This window comes from Vanessa cardui, chromosome 5 (assembly GCF_905220365.1).
Source record: "Vanessa cardui chromosome 5, ilVanCard2.1, whole genome shotgun sequence".
In the NCBI taxonomy this organism is placed as follows: Eukaryota; Metazoa; Arthropoda; class Insecta; order Lepidoptera; family Nymphalidae; genus Vanessa; species Vanessa cardui.
The window spans coordinates 7,229,493-7,251,660 of record NC_061127.1 but is presented as its reverse complement, the minus strand read 5'-3'; the positions used below and the strand labels follow the sequence as shown (position 1 = coordinate 7,251,660).

General features: G+C 34.1%; 1 protein-coding gene across 3 annotated transcripts; it reads right to left on the bottom strand.

The window, feature by feature from the left end:
- Positions 1–1,218: 1,218 nt before the first annotated feature.
- LOC124529665 (nuclear pore complex protein Nup214) lies at positions 1,219–21,965 on the bottom strand. Of its 3 annotated transcripts, none has more exons than XM_047103501.1 (29): positions 21,748–21,964; positions 21,496–21,634; positions 21,204–21,370; positions 20,629–20,801; positions 19,645–19,856; positions 19,323–19,443; positions 18,800–18,887; positions 18,617–18,719; positions 17,819–17,972; positions 17,419–17,479; positions 16,738–16,921; positions 16,010–16,074; positions 15,529–15,732; positions 14,585–14,751; positions 13,947–14,108; positions 13,421–13,603; positions 12,411–12,688; positions 11,133–11,342; positions 10,022–10,165; positions 9,036–9,275; positions 7,952–8,398; positions 7,501–7,590; positions 5,898–6,894; positions 5,182–5,363; positions 4,388–4,540; positions 3,740–3,803; positions 3,125–3,267; positions 2,242–2,365; positions 1,219–1,441 (listed from the first exon to the last, which is right to left on the bottom strand). In XM_047103501.1, exons 1-29 carry the CDS (start codon positions 21,784–21,786, stop codon positions 1,411–1,413), a joined length of 5,325 nt encoding a protein of 1,774 aa, XP_046959457.1. In that variant the 5' UTR covers positions 21,787–21,964; the 3' UTR covers positions 1,219–1,410. The 3 variants fall into 3 exon arrangements, with proteins under 3 accessions (XP_046959457.1, XP_046959460.1, XP_046959458.1); XM_047103504.1 differs by having other exon boundaries at positions 1,241–1,441; positions 7,952–8,278; positions 21,748–21,965; XM_047103502.1 differs by having other exon boundaries at positions 1,241–1,441; positions 16,010–16,071; positions 21,748–21,965.
- Positions 21,966–22,168: the final 203 nt, after the last annotated feature.

Genomic DNA, 22,168 nt, shown 5'->3' with positions numbered 1-22,168 from the left:
AAACTTCTCAGCTCCTATTATACTTTGAGATAACTCTTGAACAAATAGTGGCTGCTTCACTTCAACTAACGAATCAAGTTTAAAAACTTTATACGTAATCGAATTTATGATTATCTGTACAAATAAATAAAATTTAAGCGTCTGTATGTAACTTTAGAATAACTTCATATTTACAGTTGTTATTAGATTTGGTTTGTTATCGAAACCAAAAAAACCTCTCTTTTAATTTTTCACCTACACTTATAATTAATGTGAATAACTGCACTTATGGTTGGCAGTATATCAAGATATTTAAGTCTTTCTTTATATAAAAATGGTAGTTTTTGTCAAAACTCATAAACTTAAAATTTAGATTAGAAATTTAGAAATTATGCCATGATATTTTAATGTCTACGTTAATAAGGGTATGGATATGTTTGTGAAAAAGTAGCAAAATTTAATTTAATCTCCTTTATTATCAGTTATATTTACCGTAAAAAATAAATATAGTAAAAATAAGTTGTGTATATAAACGTAATATACATTAATCTCCACAACATATAGCATTTCCTTTTTATTAAAAAAAAAACAATATATAATATGATAGTTTTGGCAATTGAAATAAAAGGATGAATTCATTGTTACTAGTTTTTTTCCTTAGATATATATTCCTTAGATAGATTCACAAGACTTTTATTTACATTAAGTAACAAACCAAGGGAGGGAAAATATTGTGGAAAAATTAAGGAATCACATAAACAAAAAAAACAACTCAGTACAAAATACTAAATCATATTTATTAAAAATTATTTAATTTTCACAAAATACAATTCAACGATTTAATTACACTATTCAGTTGGAAATATTACTAAAAAAAAACACAATTCAAGCTTTTATTAATAAACTTAATCTTAGGTCAAGAAGAACGATCAATTATTTCGTTAGTGGAGAAAAATATAATATGTAATTAATATATATTCGAACTAGTGGTCGCCAGCGGCTTCGACTGCGTTGTCATGTGTCGAATTTTGACGAAAGCGAATTGCTAAATTGCTTCGACAATTTTCCGAAACTTAGCTCTTCCGAATTTAAACGAAAGTGTATTTTTTTTCATTGAACCACCTTCAACTTGTCAGTGGTCATAAGAATTTTCCAAAAAATAAACATTATGTATTTTTTTTTATAAACTCATCTGAGGATTTTAATAGTTTTGTTACTGGTAACACAATCAGTTATATTGAATAAAAGCTTGATTCAAAATTTTCTTCTTTACAAAAAATAAGTTACACAATTTAAATTTCGAATCGTTTTACGGTTTTTGCTAAAGTCAAATATTTTATAATATGTTCTAAACACGTTCAATTGTTTTATTTCCATTCCTCAGTCCATTCACCGCTGTTTCTTCGCAGCGCGTTCCTTGTAATACAATCATCAGCCCCGCCAACCCGTGAATGAAGGCGATCTGTGAATGAAATATAAATATTAGCCGATAATTTTCACACGTGAATCTTTTTATTGGAGACTTATTTTATTATGTACTCATGTCACCTTCAAACAAGTATATTATGTGAAGTTACCACCGGTTCGGAAAGTAGATTCTACTGAGAAAAACCGACAAGAAACTCAGTAGTTACTCTTTTTCAACATTTAAAAATACAATCGTGTTAGTTAAATACATTTATATATGTATGTAATATATCCTGCCTGGAAAGTGAACAAGTATTATTAATTCTACGCTTTTTTATCGTCTGTATAATAATGTATTGAATAATATGCCTTCTTTACTAAAGTATTTTTTTACCATATATTTAAACTTATGAAACGGCAAAGTTAAAAATATAATTAATTTTTAAATGCGTGCTATATTTGGTCTACAACAAACCATTGGTACAGAGTATGGAGTATTGGTTTTAAAGTAGGTATTATGGTATTCGAGATGGCCCAGTGGTTAGAACGCATGCATCTTAACCGATGATTGCGGGTTCAAACCCAGGCAGGCACCGCTGATTCATGTGCTTAATTTGTCTTTATAATTCATCTCGTGCTCAGCGGTGAAGGAAAACATCGTGAGGAAACCTGCATGTGACAAATTTCATAGAAATTCTGCCACATGTGTATTCCACCAACCCGCATTAGAACAGCGTGGTGGAATATGTTCCAAAACCTTCTCCTCAAACGGAGAGGAGGCCTTTAGCCCAGCAGTGGGAATTTACAGGCTGTTGTTGTTGTTGTTATGGTATTCTATCGTAGTGCGATACTCACGGGTTGAAGGTTGGCGCGGGTTGCGGCGCCTGCCCCGACTGTTGCGCCAGGTTGCCGAACGTCAGCGTGTTCTGCGTCGCCAGGCTCTCGAAGGTCGCGTTCGATTGCGTCGGAGATCCGAAGTCTGTTACGAAATGTCTAAATTACTTCAAATCCCCGATGTATAAATTTATTCAGGGATGGTTACTGTAGTGTATGTATTTAAATAATAACTATGGTAATATTTATTAAGATGGTCTCGTGCTCACGGTATGAGCGAGAGCCATTGGCGAGAGCTGACGTGTCTCTTGCGCATACTGTGTGTTGTCGAAGCGTTTGGCATACTGTACCCTACAGTTACTTTATAAATCTAACATTTGGACTTTATTGCCAGTCTACGGTATTATTTCTTTACTTGTAGTCGCTTGCGTTTTAGGGTTTTGGTTATTTATATTATAAATGTAAAAATAACTCTGTCTGTCTGTCTGTATGTCTCTCTTTCACGACCAAACCGCTGAATCGAATTTGATAGATATTGGTATCAAGCAAACTTGAACTCTAAAAAAGGACATAGGCTACTTTTTGCCTGACACATGACAACCAACACCCTAAAACACGAGCGAAGCCGCGGGCGGCTACTAGTCTATAAACGTTACAGATTATTTAGATCTCGACCAACGATATTGTCATGTTAATTTATTAAATTTGTTTATTTACCAAACTCCTCCTGTTCTAATCAACACGGCATTTTATTAAATTTGATTATTCACCTAACTCGTTCTGCCATTGAAATCAACACGATATTTCGACACTAATACGAATATGTCGAGTATTCATTATAAATGAGAAAATAGTTAATAGAACAACTGTCATATAGCGTCATATAATTTTCAGCAATACTCACTGGGTGAGGAGCCTCCAAAGCCTTTATTGGGTGACGTGTTTCCGAAGGCGGGCGCGCCGAGGGCGGGGCCGCCGAATGAGGCCGGTGCGCCAAATCCACTATTCGGACTCTTATTGAAACCACCAAACGCCGGAGAACCAAAACTGCAAATAAATAATATATTTCAGTACATATACCTAAAAAACATCGAGTACATGTTTATTTAATTACGTACTAGCGACTGTAATACTTATACTACATATATTCTGCAGAATTTGTTTATTCAAGATATAACATTAGAAACATATGTTTCTTTATGATATTATATACAAAAAAAAGCATATCGAATCACTCTATCTATTTAACACGAATCAAAATCCGTTGCGTAGTTTTAAAGATATAAGCATACATAGAGATATAGGGACAGAGAAAGTGACTTTGTTTTATATTATGTAGTGATGATAAAGAAATATAATTTTTTTTAGAAATTTCTTATTTTGAAATTTAAACCGGCTAATTTTATTTGTATTTTCACCGTTGTATATTAACTTTGTTCGAAGTCGACAAAAAAGCACTAGATGCGCACATGAAATTAGTAGTTTTATTTTTCATTCAATTAAAATAAACAATTCTCACCTGGGTTGTCCTCCAAACATTGGCTTCGTTCCAAATACAGGTGATCCTCCAAACGCTCCCGGCGCTATAAATAAATTATCATTTTAGACTTTTATTTATTAATATTTATTACAGCATCAATCTATAGGCGATGGTACTCTTACCACTTTTCCATCCGTCTATTAAAAAAACGAATATATTTTTTTTATATATTCAATTAGAAAAATAGGAATAAAACTATTTTGTTAGATATTTTTTAATCATAATAAATAATCAAGATTATGTTTCAAATAAATAATATTAACATCAAGTGGTCCATTTTACGTACTTGTTTAATGTAATATATATAATATGAGTCGAGATGGCCCAGTGGTTAGAACGCGTGCATCTTAACCGATGATTGCGGGTTCAAACCCAGGCAAGCACCGCTGATTCATGTGCTTAATTTGTCTTTATAATTAATCTCGAGCTTAGCAATGAAGGAAAACATCGTGAGGAAACCTGCATGTGACAAATATCATAGAAATTATGCCACGTGTGTATTCCACCAACCCGCATTGGAACAGCGTGGTGGAATATGTTCCAGACCTTCTCCTCAAAGGGAGAGGAGGCCTTTAGCCTAGCAGTGGGAATTTACAGGCTGTTGTTGTATATAATATATAAAAATACCTGTCTGTTGTTGGGGAGGGGACCCGAACACAGACTTAGATTCACCACCGCTGAATGGTCCCGGACTACCGAATGGCTGCGAGGAAGTGGCACTGAAGCTACCTCCTGAACTTCCAAATATTGAAGACGCTTGGGTCGTTGGTTGTTGTTGACCTAATGCAATAATTCAAGAACTATAAGTCTCATAAATAAAGGAATTATTTATTATATCCTATCAAAGCTCTACAGTCTTGTCAATTATCATAGCATGAACATAAAAAAATAATTAATTCGATTTTCGACACTCGGTTGTATATCGATAAGGCATAAAATCTAACATTCATATTTAAAACAATAAATGCGAAAGTAAATATATCTGTTTGACTGTGTATATGTGTTGCTCTTTCACAGCCAAGCGACAGAATCGAATAAGTGAATGCATTGGCATGTTGGCTACTTTTTTGTCTAACACCTGACGAACAACCCATAAAATACGAGCGAAGTACTTACTTTGTTAGTAGTACTAACTAGTAATCTATTTACTATTTAACTACTTCATTAGTAGTACTAAATAGTAATCTATTTATGCGTAAACAGACTAAAACAAAACTATTTATAATATTTTTCAAAAAATTGGACCTGTTCAAAACGTGCGCGATCGAAGTCGTAGGATCTACTAGATATCTATTTATGCGTAAACAGACCAAAACAATACTATTTGTAATATTATTTAAAAAATAATAACTCTTTCAAAAACTAAGTTTGGACGATTTCTTTACTTCCTAATAATATAATGTTCAATAGGAATGTATTACCAAAACCAGGAGATCCAAACGCGCTAGTACTGCCGCCGCTCCAGAAGTCGGTGGCCGGCTTCTGACTGAAGGCTGCTCCACCTCCGCTAAAAATGCTTGCCGCGGTCGGATTCGAACCTGTGAAACCTTGCTTGCTACCGAATACGTTTGCTGTACTGCTGCCAAATACTGAGTTTGATGAACTGTAATATAAAAATGGGATTATTATTCAGTAGTCTTTTTTTGCTATAAAAATTATACGACATAACAATTAATTGAATTAAATAATTTTAACAAATAAAATATAACAAAAAGGTAAATAATATGTACGTATATAATTAAACATATAATTTGATACTATCAAATATGAATATATTTATAATAACCTGTATTGCAGCAGTGTTTTAGAATAATCCCGGGGGTGCGATTTATTTTTCATGCCATATGAATATAGCCCTAATAGTGCTTTGCTAATATTAATCAAAACAGATTTTTTTTAAATTACCTCGCAGTGATAGGCAAAGGTAAATGGACAGAAAGTTTTTGGTAGAAGAATTAAATGAGTGGACAACATCACATACATTATTCTGATCCCAATTAAGTAGCTAGTAGCGACGGTACCACAAACACCCAGACCCAAGATAATATAGGAAATTTCTGCATCGACTCGGCCGGGAATCGAACCCGGGACCGGTGCACATACTACTCGATTAAATTATGTATAATAAAAAACTTACGATCCAAATATATTTCCTCCACTAGTTTGCGAAGGTGCACTTGTAGTCGATATACTTGCGCTCGCAAACAAATTAGACTCGGCGCCGCCAAACAGGGATCCGCTTTGAGCTGTAGTAGTTGGTGTACCAAATATGGACGCCTGAGTGACCGCCGTCGGTGTTCCAAATATAGACGCCTGTGTTGTTTGCGTAGGTGTTCCAAACACAGAGGTTTGTGTCGCTGGTGGAGGAGTTCCAAATATAGATGCCTGAGTCGATGGAGTCCCAAAACCTGGACTCGCTGTTGGTGACGTTCCAAATACAGACTGGTTCGTTCCAAACATAGATGCTTGAGTTGTGGTCGGTGATGTACCAAATATACTCTGTGTAGTCGATGCTGGAGTGCCACCGAATACAGATTTCGAAGCTGCAGCACTGAATAAGCTTTGCGCGGACGAACCGAATATAGACGAAGACGTCGTTGAACCGAATATACTCGATGTTGATGTTGCTGTACCGAATATAGATGCATGAGTGGTTTGGGGTCCGAATGCAGCGGCTGAAGCGGATGCGAAAACTGAAGAGGCATTAGACGCGAACGCTGGCGGTTGCGACGTAAACGCTTGCGGGGTGCTTGAAAACACAGACGCAGCTGTTGTCGCGGGTGTACTAAAGATAATTGGCTTGGATTCGGTTGTTGTAGTTAAAGTAGTTGACGAACTAAATGCAGATTCTGTTGATGTTGCACTGAAAGCATCATCTGCCACGTTATCTGATGGACTTGCGTTTTCTACTTGGGAATCATCTTTAACTTCTTTAACTTCTAATGGCTTAGGTGTGCTTGAAGTAATAACATTTGATGATTGGTCGGCATCTTGTCCGAATACAGGAGTCTTAGACGCTGTGGTAGTTGTAACTTGTTTCGATAAGTTTTCTACGGATGTAGATGATACAGATGCACTAAATACGGATGCCTGTTCAGTTGCCGGCGAAACTGGTTCAATTTGCGGTTTAGAAACTGTAAAAATAGGGTTCAATATTAACAACAATTGGTAGATTGGGTCTCACTATTGAATACTTAAATAGGCTATTTGACTGGTTTTTAAATCCATTTTATATTATTTAGTAGAAGTTAAGGAACCCAGTAAAGTTGTGTTTTTTATTTCTAGTACATATTTGCTGAAAAATATCATATTAAAAATTCCATATTTAAATAGCGCGCAAAAACGCTACTTGGACAATATGGCGCTGCTATGTGGTCGTTGACGTCACTTTCCTGTATTTTAATCTGTGGTACATGTAGTAGAAAAGCAAAGTTTACAAGAAAGTGACTTCATCATAAGCCCGGTCAATCAGGAGCGTTTTGTGTCACGTGACAAACGTTTGAAAATGTGCATTTGTATTGATGGATTTTTGAATAAATTAAGTATTATTTTCAACTTTCGTTAGTAAATAACCATTTTTAAACTCATAATATACACTGATTACAATAATTCACAATTTATTTTTCGTATTGTCAAATAGCCTATTGGTATTTGACTAACCAACAAGTATTACAGTATCGTCAGAATTGTATCAAACTGTCTTTTTAAAGCACAACAACAACACAACGGTAGAATGGTACCTGCGGGAGGTGGTGAGACTGTGGTCCCGGCAAAAATTGACGGTGATACTTTTTCCACTTTAGCTTCAGCAGCAGGCTTCTTGAGGTCAACTATATAAAATTGTCATCATGTAATTAATACACATAATCATAAATCAAATTCAAGATAAAATATCTTTACTCTTCGTTGTTGGCCTTTGTGCCCGTCTGGGTAGGTATTACTCACTCATCAGATATTCTACCGCCAAACAACAGTACTCAGTATTGTTGTGTTCCGGTTTAGAAAAGTGAGTAAACCAGTGTAACTGCAAGCACAAGGGACGTAACATCTTAGTTAACACAATTGGTGGAACATTGGCGATGGAAGGAATGGTTATGTTTCTTACAGAGCCATTGTCTATTGGCGGTGGTGACCACTTACCATCAGGTAACGCGTCATCCGCCAACCAATAACATAATAAAAAAAAATTACCTATTATAACAGACTGCGCTGGAGGTTTGCTGGTCATTGCGGCTAGATTGGGTTTCAGTTCATTTTCGTTTTTTTCAGTCACCGGTTTCTGCTGTATGTTTTCTTTAGGTTTTTCTGGAACATTTTCCTTAGACTTATCCTCAGCTGACTTAGAGACACCTTTCGTTTCAGCTTTACCAAATGCGAACCCTTGGCTGCTGCTTTTCAAGACATCGGGCACGTTTTGATTCTTACTGACCAACGGTGATTTCAAACTGAACATATTCGTTATCGGTTTCTCTGCTTTGTTTTTATCAACTTTCGAAGCTGTGTTAGCTTCTGGTTCACCTGTTTCATCAGATTTTGGATTAACGGGCGAAGTAATAGCTGCTTCGGTTGTTGGACTCTGAATCTTGGTGAATATGTTAGTGGGCTTTGAAGCGAATACAGCTGCCGGTGGTTTTGAAACTACAAGCACAATTCATATGTGAGTTATATATACTGAATTTCTACATGCATTATTAATTAAGTAGATAATAATTAAGTATCACATGTTATACTTAAAAATAAGCATTCAGTATGTTGAGTGTGCTATGTTTGAAAAATCAAAGGGAACAAATTAAAGTATGAGAATATACTGTGTCACAGTTATCTAAAACCACTAAACTTATAACACCCGCCTCTGTTATATGTAGATGTTATTAATCAGTATGTGTAATACCAAAGCTTTGAATAATTTTAAATGTAACTCTTAAAATAGAAAAAATATTTTAGAGCAACGCGATATCATGTCGACGATTTCTTTTAAATTATATTTTTGGTATAAACAATTTAATTTTTACGTCATTTATCAAGCTGTAGATGTTTTGGGAAGAAGAATCGCATCATGGAACAGACGCATCAAAATTAAGTCCGCAACTATGCCATATTATTGTTCAGTTTGACCAAAACATATTTTTTTATCAATTGGAAGTTTTATGGTTATTGTTTGTGGTACCGTTACTTCTGATATTCCATATCACAAGTGCATTAGTTACGTTACGCTTACTTTGCGATCGGAGTAATGTATGTGATGGTGTTTAATATTAATTTAATTTTTACTTACAGCTGAACGCAGTAGGCGAACAAATATTTTGTCCCATGAAGGTATTAGCGTCGTTCTTTGGTTCAGCGGGTTGCAGCGTACTCTCTGCGGCGGCCGCGCCATTTTTGAGTATCATTTTTCTTAATAAACTTTTTGTATCTGGAGTCGCAGGCGTCACTTTTTGTTGTGGCACTGATGCTTGATCGATTACTTGACTAGGAGGCTTCGAAAATGGTGATTCGGATGGTTTTTCTTTTGAATCTAGAAAATAGTACATATTGAGAAAATGATAATATCAGTAAAAATATAGGAATAAGTTATTTCGACGTTCAAGTGCTTTGGTATAAGGGATAAATGAGGTTGTAATTACTGGCACGAGAAGATAATACATAACTTCTGAATTGATTATGACAAATGATGGAATTGGGATATGTTACGCACTACGCACACATTTGAGCGCAGAAAATCTATGTCGATCAAAATTATATCATCATGACGACCTCCATGGTCGAGTGGTGTGTACACCGGTTTTCATGGGTACGCCACTCTGAGGTCCCGGGTTCGATTCCCGGCCGAGTCGATATAGATTACCATTAGTTTTCTATGTTATCTTGGGTCTGGGTGTTTGTGGTACCGTCGTTATTTCTGATTTCCATAACACAAGTGCTTCAGCTACTTACATGTGGATCAGAGTAATGTATGTGACATTGTTTCATATTTATATTTATTATTATTTATGTATTTATTATCATGAAAGTAATTATAATTCCTTGTCGTGAACAATAGTAAACATTGGGCATTATACTATTATTAATTTAAACTGCTGCTTTGAACTGCTGATTTTTTATGGTATGGTTTGGTGGACGAGAAAATGGGTCACTTAGGCAGTGGTAACAATTTACCACCAGATAAAAAAATCTTTTCTTACATTGCAAATATTTACGAAATATAAATCAATCTAACAACAATGAATAATATGACGTTTTAGTGTTAACGGGATATATTACCAGTATCAGTAAATAATGTTCTGGCAACACCAGCAGCTTTGACGGGTTTCAAATTAGTCGATGGCGTGAACGACGGTGTAACAATGGGTGATTCCTTTACTACATCCGGTTTGGATTCCAATGTCGTTGATTGTGGTTGTGCATCTAAAAACAATGCTACACATTAATGCGAAATATATACACACAATTGAAATTTATGAAATATATATTAATATTATAAATGTGAAAGTAACTCTGTCTTTCTGTCTGAGCTATAGTTTTGTCGAATAGCCTATAAGCTTCCTCAAACATTGGGCTATCTTATTTTATTGCAGATATATTATTTCTAATAAGTTCTGAAGCTACAAAGATTAATACATTCAAACAAATATACAAAAACTGCTCAATTTTATTAAATTAAAGATATAGTATATCTGAATGTTTTATTAAAAAAAATGGACCTTGGGCTCTGTCTTTCTGTCTGACCGCTTAACCGCATTTGATGAAATTTGCTATTAAGCAAATTTGAACTCAAAAGAAAGGACATAGGCTTCTTTTTTGCCTAAAACATGTCAACTGACACCCTAAAACGCAAGCAAAACCGCGGGCGACTACTAGTAGGTAGTAAAACATTCATGACGTCATGGAAACCCTGATCAGATGTTTTATCATCTGGAATACCAAATCACAAGGATAGTTAACTTTTTAACAATATACAACTTATGTGTTTAAGCTCAATTTTCTCAATTGAAAAGTTATCGATATAAATAAAAAAAATCATAGACTAAGTACAGTTTATTACTATGACTTATAAGAAGAATCTACATTCTAAACTGGATGTAGCTTAAAATACTAAATAACGAGCGTGCCACCCGGGCTTTAGATGGTTACTTGATATTTATCGTTATATGAAGACCAAATAAAATAAAATAACTATAAATTGTAGCCTATGTGTTATTCTGATTTATAACCTATATAACTGTCTAATTTCATACAAATCCGCTCTGTAGTTTTTTCGTGAAAGATAACCAAACATACATCGATCCTTACAAACTTTCACATTTATACTATAGAAGAATGTAACTTAAAAGTCTTAACTTATTCAATTATTTAATACAAATCTTTAACTCACAAGCGAATGCAGTGGGAGCTCCGATCTTTTGAGACATAAATATATTACTTTCGCTTTTCATTGGCTGCATATTTGATAAATTCTGAGTGAAGTTTTGTGTATTGAGAGCAGGAGTAAAAGGTTTTTGCTGTTCCGTCTTCATCGGCATTTGAGGGAACGATGGAAATTGTGGTTTTAGATTTTTCTCCAACGATTCTTCTTTTTTGATATCTGTAATATATAAAAGTTATTTGACAACGTGACAGTACCTACACGTTTCATTTTCTATGTAATCTAAATTCAAGCTTATGGAATTATAGCGATAAATTTTCTAGTAATTTGAATAGAATTGCCCATTTTCTCGTTTTAGTTCGTTTAGAGCCGAGATGGCCCAGTGGTTTGAACACGTGCATCTTAACCGATTTGGGTTCAAATCCAGACAAACACTACTGAATATTCATGTGCTTATTTTGTGTTTATAATTTATCTCATGCTCGGCGGTGAAGGAAAACATCGTAAAGAAACCTGTATGTGTTTAATTTCAAAGAAAATCTGCCACTTGTGTATCCAACTGCCCGCAATGGAGCAGCGTGGTGGAACATGCTCCTTAAACCTTCTCATCAAAGGCCCCCCGCCCTGGCCCAGCAGTGGGAAATTTGCAGGCTGTTTCTGTACTGTAGCTAATCTATATCGCGCAAATCGTGATAGAACTCTGTCGCTTTATAAATCAGTACGGGATTACACGTTATACGTGAAAGGGGTTTGTGAATATTTTCGCCGTTAAAGTGTCCAAGCGAGTAAGACACCTGCGCGGCTTATACTTATTAGAAACTTCCCACTGAGAAAAGCCTTAACACTCATATCTTAAGAGAACAGTTACCTCTTTAATCTTACTATAGCACGTGTAAAGCTCGAATCAAATAAGTTAATAGTGATTATGATAATTATAACAAGATCTGTATATTCTTCAATGTTTGTAATATAGTAATATATAGTAATACATATATTATACATCACATACATTACTTTGATCCCAATGTAAGTAGCTGAAGCACTTGTGTTATGGAAATCAGAAGTAACGACGGTACCACAAACACCCAGACCCAAGACAACATAGAAAACTAATGTTAATCTACATCGACTCGGCCGGGAATCGAACCCGGGACCTCAGAGTGGCGTAACCTTGAAAATCGGTGTACACACCACTCGACCATGGAGGTCGTCAAAATGTATAACACACATTTTTTCTATTAGATTTAAAAAGACAAAAAATGTATTAGTACTCTAAAACCAACGTACCTTTTTGCGCTACAAATTCTTCCTTGGGTTCTATTTTCACTGGTACTTGTTGCTTATTTTCTTCCTTTTCTTTAACACTCTTTGCGTACCTTTGTTTCAGTGTTTCCAGGTGTTGTGTTATTTCCAGGTTGACCGGTTTAATTTTAATTGGTTTATGGTTCGATAACATGTCACGAAGTGCGTCCAACTTCTGGGAGTTGAGTAATCGTTCCTTCGATTTGTTTTGTGGTACAATACTCATGTTTAGAATATTTTTGGTGAGTTTTGATAGAGGGTCTCTAAAATATATGAAAAAAGAAAAATTAGTCTAATAATTAGTTATCGAATTTTTTTTATGAAAACTTTTTACTATGTAATAAAGACAATAGTAATTCCATAATTTAATACTTAATGCATATGTGATACTTATAAGCTATATATAATAATAATTTCTAAATCGTATATAATATATAAATTATATTATTGGTTCCGTATACGCTTTCATACTCTTTTATTTGATAATGCTTAACCTTGGAACAGGACAGAAATAATATTACAATTAACTCACAAATAAAATCGAAACAGTGTAATATAAAAAGCGTTGCATAAAGACAAACTATTAAGTTACCAACAATATACATACTTACATTTTATATCTATCTCAGGAAGCCACCAAGTCTATAATAAACTGTATGAACTTTAAATAATACAAGCATGCATCACAGGTGGTAGGGCTTTGTGCAAGCCCGTCTGGGTAGGTACCACCCACTCACCAGTTATTCTACCGCCAAATAACAGTACTCAGTATTGTTGTGTTCCGGTTTGAAGGGAGAGTGAGCCAGTGTAACTACAGGCACAAGGGATAACATAACATCTTAGTTCCCAAGGTTGGTGGCACATTGACGATGTATAAGTCATTGTCTATGGGTGATGTTGACCACTTACCATCAGGTGGCCCATGTGCTCGTCCGCCAAACTATACCATAAAAAAATGCATAACTTCGATTACAATGATATTAAAGACAACTTACTTGTTTTTAAAAGGCGTGCTTCGTAAGAGAGAGGTCGAATTAAACATTGGTGTGAAATTACATTCGTTCATTGTTTTCCTCAAAGCCTTGAGCTCAGCTTGCTGACGACACAGTATTTCCTGCTGTTTCACTAGAGGCTGGTATACGTCGTCTAGTATGGGACGAATCATTCGTTCGCCGGGTCTGCATTTAAAAAAGACTATCTTTAGTACATTATTAGACTACACAGGTGTCTGTGTGCGTGTTAATGTCTAGTAACACACAGAGGTAAATAATATTTAGTACGTTATGAGACTATACAGGTGTTTGTGTTTGCGTGTGTGTGTGTGTGTGTGTGTGTGTGTGTGTGTGTGTGTGTGTGTGTGTGTTTGTGTGTGCGCGTGCGTGTGTGTAATAGGCAAATATTTTCTAGTAACACACAGAAGTAAATAATACTAGTGGGAAAATTTATGATTCGAAAATGGAAACACAGAAAGCGTTTTAACTGTTTAATTAGAAAAAAAAATATTACGGTACGTTTACTTACTTGCTAAACTGATCTTTTGCATCATTCTCGTTCCATTTGTGATCGAGCGCTTTAAGTGCTTGATCCAGCTGATTTTGGACGTAGTACGATAGCTTCTTTACAGATGCTATTCGTTTTGCAGTTAGCGGATCCATTTGAGACCATTCTTGTTGATCTTTCGCTCTTTATAAGAAAAATAACAATTTAATTATCAAGTAGTATAGTAATTAGAACGCGTGCATCTTAACCGATGATTTCGAGTTCAAACCCAGGCGGGTAATACTATATATATATGTGCTTAATTTGCGTTTATAATTCATCTCGTGCTCGGCGGTGAAGAAAAAAAATCGTGAGGAAACCTGCATGTGTCTAATTTCATCGAAATTCTATACAGTGTGGTGGAATATGTTCCAAATCCGCTCCTTAATGGAAGAGGAGGTCTTAGCCCAGCAGTGACAAATTTACGTGCTGTTACTTTACTTTTATAGTAGCATAATTGGACCAACTATTGGTTCAAATTAAGATCAACACTACTAAAGACTTTCAAATGCGTTATTAATCATGCTCGGCGTTAAATTACAATAAAGTAAGTAAACCAATTAATTAATAAAGTAATGTATTAAATGTTCATTGAAACAACTAAATTAGAGACGACTCACTCGGCCTGCGTCCTCGACTCGGCGACCACTGCGCATGCGCGGACTAGTTCCATCTTAAGCTGCGTCACACTATCACGTAAGTCCTCTATATCACATTCTTTTCTCAATGTCTCCGTGTTCATGTTCATTTCCACGTCCAAATTTATCGACTGAATGTCTCGTGTAAACTGGAATTAAATAATAACACAACGACTTATTTTCACTACTAAACTACAACTAAGTAATAATATTAGATCATTTTAAAATATTAGAATTGTAAGGATTAAAATCATTTGATTTACATCAACTACTTAATATAGTTGGTAACTATGTACTATTGTACTTCCCAACTGTCGAACCAATAAATATTACAGATTATATTAGAACAATACACTTTCACGAATAAATATCAAATATTACAAATTATTTTAAGCGTCAATGTCAAATGTAATGTCCAAAATCGTCTAACTTTATCTTTATCTATACTCTTGCCTAAACTTTCCTTACTTCATTTTTTTCAGGGTATGTACGTTGTTGTCCCTAATAACCTTCACGTTATAAACGAGCGTGGAGAGGAATTAAATGAAGCAAAGTGAGTGATACTGGGCCCTCTTATTGGTCCAGAGTAGAGCTTCATATGGGTGCCTCTTGTCAGACCGGATCAATAAACAAAATCAAAATAAACTTTATTCAAGTAGGCTTTATAAGCACTTTTGAATCGTCATTTTACAATAAGTGAAGCTACCACCGGTTCGGAAAGTAGATTCTACAGAGAAGAACCGGCAAGAAACTCAGAAGTTACACTTTTTTAGCATTTAAAAAATACAAAGTCATGTTAAATGCCGTCAGCGTAGGGAGGTTGGAATGACGTCATTGTCAATCGTTATACGAACCTTATACGAACGGCGGAATAAAATTAAACAACACGAAATATAGCATAGCATAGCTAAGATATGACTGCATACCTTATCTCGGTTCTCCTGTGTGACTTTCATAAAATTGTACAATTCCATTTGAAAGTCGTTCACTTCCTTGATGAGCATGTTCTTCAATTCCTGGTTCGCTTTAGCTTTGTTGATTCTCTCCTGTTCCGATTTCAGAGCGGCGCTTACTTCGGGCGATGGAAACGCTTGGGGCTTCGGCGCTTGGACGCTTGGCTTTGGTTGAGGCTAGAATTACCATTATAAATTTTATTTTTTGTTTCATTACGTCGATAAAAAAATTACTTAATATTTTTTACATACGGATTTTTATTAACAGAATGTATGTTCAATCATAAGAAATCTCGAAAATAAATAATATATGACATTTTTTAAAATCTATTGTCACAGCTTGCCACCAGTACAAAAAGTAAGTGCAAAATTTCAGATCGGTTGTGTGGCACTGGTTTCAAATTAAGTTACAAAACATTAAATTTACATACTAAAAATAATATGTATACATTACCACAGATATAGGGGGTTCCGCAACAGTAGGCGGTGTTGGTTCTTTAGTCATTTGTAAACTGGCTCCTGATAACATAGAACATTTTCTTTAGTTACTAATACTAATTGCTTGACAGAGCTATGAACAGGAAATTACTTTAACAGCTTTTTAAATTATGTATTGATGTTTTATATGTATTTTTATCCATGTGTGAGTGTGTATATGTGTATGCGTGCGTGAGTGTGGGTGTGTACGTGCGTGCGCGTATGTGTCTTTGTTTTGTAAATGTGTTGAAATTAAGTGAGTGAGCGTAAGTGGGCGTCCGTGTGTGTATGTGTGCGTGCGTGTGCGTGTGTATGTAAGTATAGTACGACACGACTTAGATGTCGCATCGGCAAATTTCGTAAAAACCGATCACATCCGAATTGAGTATGCCATCCCAAATTATCAATATTTATTTCTCATGCGAATATGATCTTTGCACAAACGTAATAACTTGTAATATCATATGACCTAATATATTCGTCAATTTGACGCGTCGATTTACATGCACTTGTTTTCTCTGACGCGTGAATCTATAGGGACGAATAGCGTCGAATGGCGCGATAGGGAGCTATTTCTATTGGTTGTGTAAATCGGCAGTAATCGGTTTTATTTTCATATCATTGCATTTTCCGATGCTACATCTAATTTGTGTCGTACTAGACGCGTGTGTATGAATGTACTTCAGTTAACTATTGATATCTAACCTGGTAGGAATGACGGGCTACTTTGTTGCTGTGGTATAGCCTTCACGGGTGCAATAACCGTTTGTTGCTTTTGAGGTTCCGGTATTATCGGCTGCGGTTGTATAATTGGTTGCGATTGTACAACTGGCTGCTGTTGTATAACTTGCTGTGATTGCATCATTGGTTGCTGTTGTATAATCTGTGGCTGTTGGTTTTAAAAATGTTTCATTAATTAAGTAGGTTCTATACAAGCATGTAAGGATTGATAATGAATTAAAGGAGGTTGATCGGCAATCAAACTCGTTGCAACGATGCTAGCAATCAAAATTTGATCAATTTTAAGTTTAAAAAGGTATTAGAATTTTAAAATAAAATGAGAAATGAGAGAGAGAATTGTATCATGATAGGATGTTAAAAATTAATAAACAATTGCAATTTATATATTTTACTTTGCTCTTGCTCTTTTCTACTTTTGCTCAAACCCAGGCCAGCGTTAAGTTTACGTGCTTTCTTTTTTTTGCCCTAAAGTGATAATATTATATTATGTATAATATTTCTAATCTGGTCCATGTATGAGCACGTTATTATTTCGTTCTATAAAAAAGTCTTAATTATAATATATATTGTGAAATATTTAATAAAATGTTCCATAAAAAAATTATTACTTTATATGATATATTAAAGGATATATTTTATATTTACCTTCGGTTGAGCGACGACTGGTGGCGGTTCAGGTTGGGACGGCACGTCGTCAGGAATATTTCTAAAAGGATTAATCATCATTATTTTGTTCTAGTTTCAAGTGTGAGTGGGGTTGTGTAACTACAGGCACAACGGCCGTAAATTAGTTTCTATGATATTTCATCAATCGTTACATTTCTTACAGCGACCCTATAAGTGACCACTTGCCGGTAAATATAAGGAACCGAAATATGCCTATTAGCCTCACAATATATTATAAAATATAAAGAATAGAAAATAAAAATTTAGAAAACACTAAGTGCAACAATTCCTTTATTAAGCAATCAAACGATTTAAAGACAGATTAGCATTATGTATTCACCTGTCTCCTTGTGACTTAAATGACTATATAGTTATTTACCTTGTTAAAGCAGCCGCTGGTAAGGCAATCGGTTGAGTCGGAGTGCATATTTGAGGCGCCGATTTGTTTAGATTTACAATATTGAAAATAGACAATAGCCCCGTTTGAGATACCACGTGGAGTAGAGGCATCGGTGGAAGAGTTTCGTTTTCTCCTAAAATTATAAATAAAGTAAAGTAAAAGTAAAGTAAAGTAACAGCCTGTACATTTCCCACTGCTGAGATAAGGCCTCCTCTTCCATCAAGGAGAGGGTTTGGAACATATTCCACCACGCTGTTCCAATGCGGGTCGGTGGAATGCACATGTGGCAGAATTTCGATGAAATTAGACACATGCAGGTTTCCTCACGATGTTTTCCTTCACCGCCGAGCACGAGATGAATTATAAACACAAATTAAGCACATATATATAGTGGTGCTTGCCTGGGTTTGAACCCGCAATCATCGGTTAAGACGCACGCGCTCTAACCACTGGGCCATCTCAGCTCAAAATTTTAAATAACTTTATAGAATCTGAATGAAATTAATAAACTCAATTTTATGATTTAAAAAAAACAGCTCTATACATGTAGTGCTAAAAAAATTATTAAATAAAAAGTATTAAATATATTATGATGCTTATTTTAAATATTGTTGTGGAAATCTCAACTAAATCTTCGAGTTTAGTTTTACTTTAAACTCATTTTTAATTTATTAAATTTCTAAATAAAAGTACTAAATAATTCCATGAAGGTATTACCCTTTATTTACCGTTTTATAACAATGATTGTTTGGGCTCTAGTTACATTCTAGAACTTACCCCAAGGTAACTGATGAATAGCAGCTGTGTCAATACAGATACCGACGGGGTAGTTTTCTTGCCTTTTATCAGTCAATGGTAATTCAGGTCTTGCTTCATCAGTCTACAAAAATTATATTTATCAACTACTTTTAGGTACCACTTAATGGTATTCCAACACCAATATAACTATAATTATTTTACCTGACACCATTGAATCCAATTCGATCCATCTGTGGTTGATAGTGTCGCTATCTCCATACTATTTGATGATGATGAAATTATTATATTCCTGTTAAAAAATATTATGTTAATCTTTAGAAATGTCTGCTATATAATACTTTTTGTAAAAGTATATGAACTCTAATAAAATTTTCAGAAACAGTACATTAACCATAATATAATAGAATAAGTAATTGGTGTAATGTTATTATTCAATATGTTTCAAAAATATCTGAATTCAAATAAAGATATACTTTATTCAAGTAGGCTTTTACAAGCACTTTTGAATGGTCATTTAATAAAATATATTAAGTAAAGCTACCACCGGTTTGGCATGTAGATTCTACTGAGAAGAACTGAAGAATTTCAACATTTAAAACTACATAGTGATGGAAGCAACCAAGTATTAGCTCCATGCTTTTAAATTAACAATTAATTTATTATTTATTCTGGAGAGTTTAAGAATGCTAAGAATATTAATAAGATTTGTTATGTATATAATTACCATTGGGCGAGTCCTTGTAGATAATAATACCACGGTCTATTGGAGCCCATGCTGTAGCAAACATCGTCATAGTTATAACAGGAGGGCGATCCGCCTTTCGGAGTGTTTACTATTGTGACAGCTGTAAGAAATAGTTGAGTATTTTTATATAGACTACAATAACAAAATTTTTAATTTTTTCTTACTCAGTAGAAGTATGCAGTCACAATTGTTATTAATATATAGAAAGATTGGAAGTGCTAGTTTAAAAAAAATAACAAATGAGATGAAGTTATCATTGATACACAAATCAATAATTTTTTTGTAAAAACAAATATCAAACCTGGACGACTACTATCAGATGAATTTCTATATGCCACAGCAAACTGGTAAGTGGAGATCCAGTAAATAGCTAAAGCTTCAACGGGATTTCCTTCGAACAATTTCGGAGTTGGGACCATTTTCATAGGAGATAAGTCTGGTTTATATTGAGTGAGTGTGCCGTCATTGTTGCCAGTTACAAGCTGTTTACCTTTAGGACTCCAGCATAAACATCTAGAAGAAAAATACAAGTAAAGCATTAGACCATGAATAATAATTTGTGTATATTTTATTTATTTACAACATCAACAGGCTCGCAGATGCCTGTGCCTTTTTTTACATTCTATTTTAAAAATTTTGGCATTTTATATTTTATACTAAACATCAGCAGATCTTCGCTGGATTTCATTCGTCTTCTTGGGAGACGTGGGCCACAGTAACATTTTTTTTTTTTTTTTAAATAATTTATACATAATCTATAATAAATATATGCAGCAGTATGTGCATAATTCTTATTACTGTTTGTGTATATATTATAACTAGACACTGAGTCAAATTTATTTATAGACAAATAAACCATTTCTTTCTTTCATGCTCTTCTTGTCAGATTTCTGTCACAATTACTACAATCAAGAAATAGTAGCAAGCTGTGCGGAACATATTCAAATAAGTAAATCATGTTGGTAATCATAATAAGGCACCATAAATTATTTTACATTTAATATAACTCCTAAAATATTATATATTGGAGATCTTACTCTATTAAAGTCAAAGTCAAACACCTTCATTCAAAATAGAAGTGTTTACACTTTCTTATTGATTGTCGAAAATCTATCACTGGTTTGAAATATAATACTTCAGACCCTCAGGTCTGAAGTATTATATACTTCTCAAAGAACCGGTGAAAGAAACTCAGGAGGTTTTTTTTTATTTTATAATGTCAATTTACAATATACCGTAATAAACATATTATAAGATGCTACCTATTAATACTTTTAATTTGTACCTTGCATTTGATTGTATTTTCTTCACTTGCATAGTGCTGACTTGGCTTATGAGTAAGGTGCCGTCAAAGTATATAATCCCTAATGTATCTGGTATGCATGGATTCCATTGTAATGCTGACACAAATGTTGATGGATGTACGTCACATTTAATCGACACAGATGGTTGTATATCCTGCAACAAAATATTATCTTCTTTAAGGTTTCTTAAATAAAATATTTGATTAATTAGATATAATTCTTTGTTATCAAGACTAATTTTTGCATAATGTCTTCTGAAACATTCCTTTTTAGCATTTAAAAAATATGTATAGTAATTTAAATAGAATTTTTTTATTTGTAGTTGGTGTAGAATTGGTGTCTCACCAGAACAACCAAATTAAATAATACATATTTAGTAGGTCATAGTAATAAAAATGTTTAGCTAATATATTCTGTTGTCTATATAGAGATAGCTACTCACAATGAGAAAATAAATTTTCTTATTAGTTTAATCATTATTAAAAATAAATCTAATTGTAATCTTTTATTGTATTTCAGGTATCTTTCGATGTATTTAATATGAATAATTTCTTACTGCATTATGGAAGTCCATGCATTTATATACAAGAAGCGATTGCCCACCAATAACAGCTAACCATTCTTGATTACAGTTTACAGCAATGTGGCTAGGCTCTATTTGAAGATTAACAGATAAATGCTGAGGCTCACATTCCTTGTCGATCAATTCTCGCAGATAATATACTGAAAATACATAGAATAAACTATTAAACAATACACTTTGTTAACAATAACTTTTAAAAGATAGGTCAATCTAGTTTTTTATATGAAAAATAAATGAACTACGTTTAATGATCGTCATGTCTTACCCGATAATATGGCATTGGGTGAAGCTACAAATACTATGCCATATCTACTGGTGCAAGCTACTAAGTTGTATCCACGATTTGGCAAAGGATTATTGGTATTAAACACCTCGATTTTGCGCTGAAGCTTGTAGAGCAAACTCTGTAAGTAAAATGAAGGTTTTATGTCAAAACAAAATAACTTTATTTTGAAATTTTTAATAATTGTTTGTATTAAAAAGTTTGGTGCTAGTTTTAAAATAAAGCGTAACTTACCGGCTCGTCAATAGCATTTGGACCAAATTGTACTTCCATCGTAAGCAATAAGTGTTATACAGGAATATACCATATACAAAAAAATATTAATGATTTCATGAGGAACGTCACGTTTATTTTTCAAAATAATATATATCTTCAGTTGAATTGTAAACTCTAAACCACGATTTTAGTTAACAGTTTGATATTGACAACTGACTTTGAAGTTTGACAGTGATAAAAATAATAAATTGAAACTGACGGACCGTTGGAGTTATCAACCTTAAAATAGTTCATTTTGTGATATAATCTGTGTCCTGGTGTTACAAATAGGACAAGAAAAAAATGAAACATATTTGTACACGCTGAAACTACATAAATAGTAAAAATATAATTATAAAAAGCTTTGAATTAGAATTTAAGAAATTATAGTCATATAACT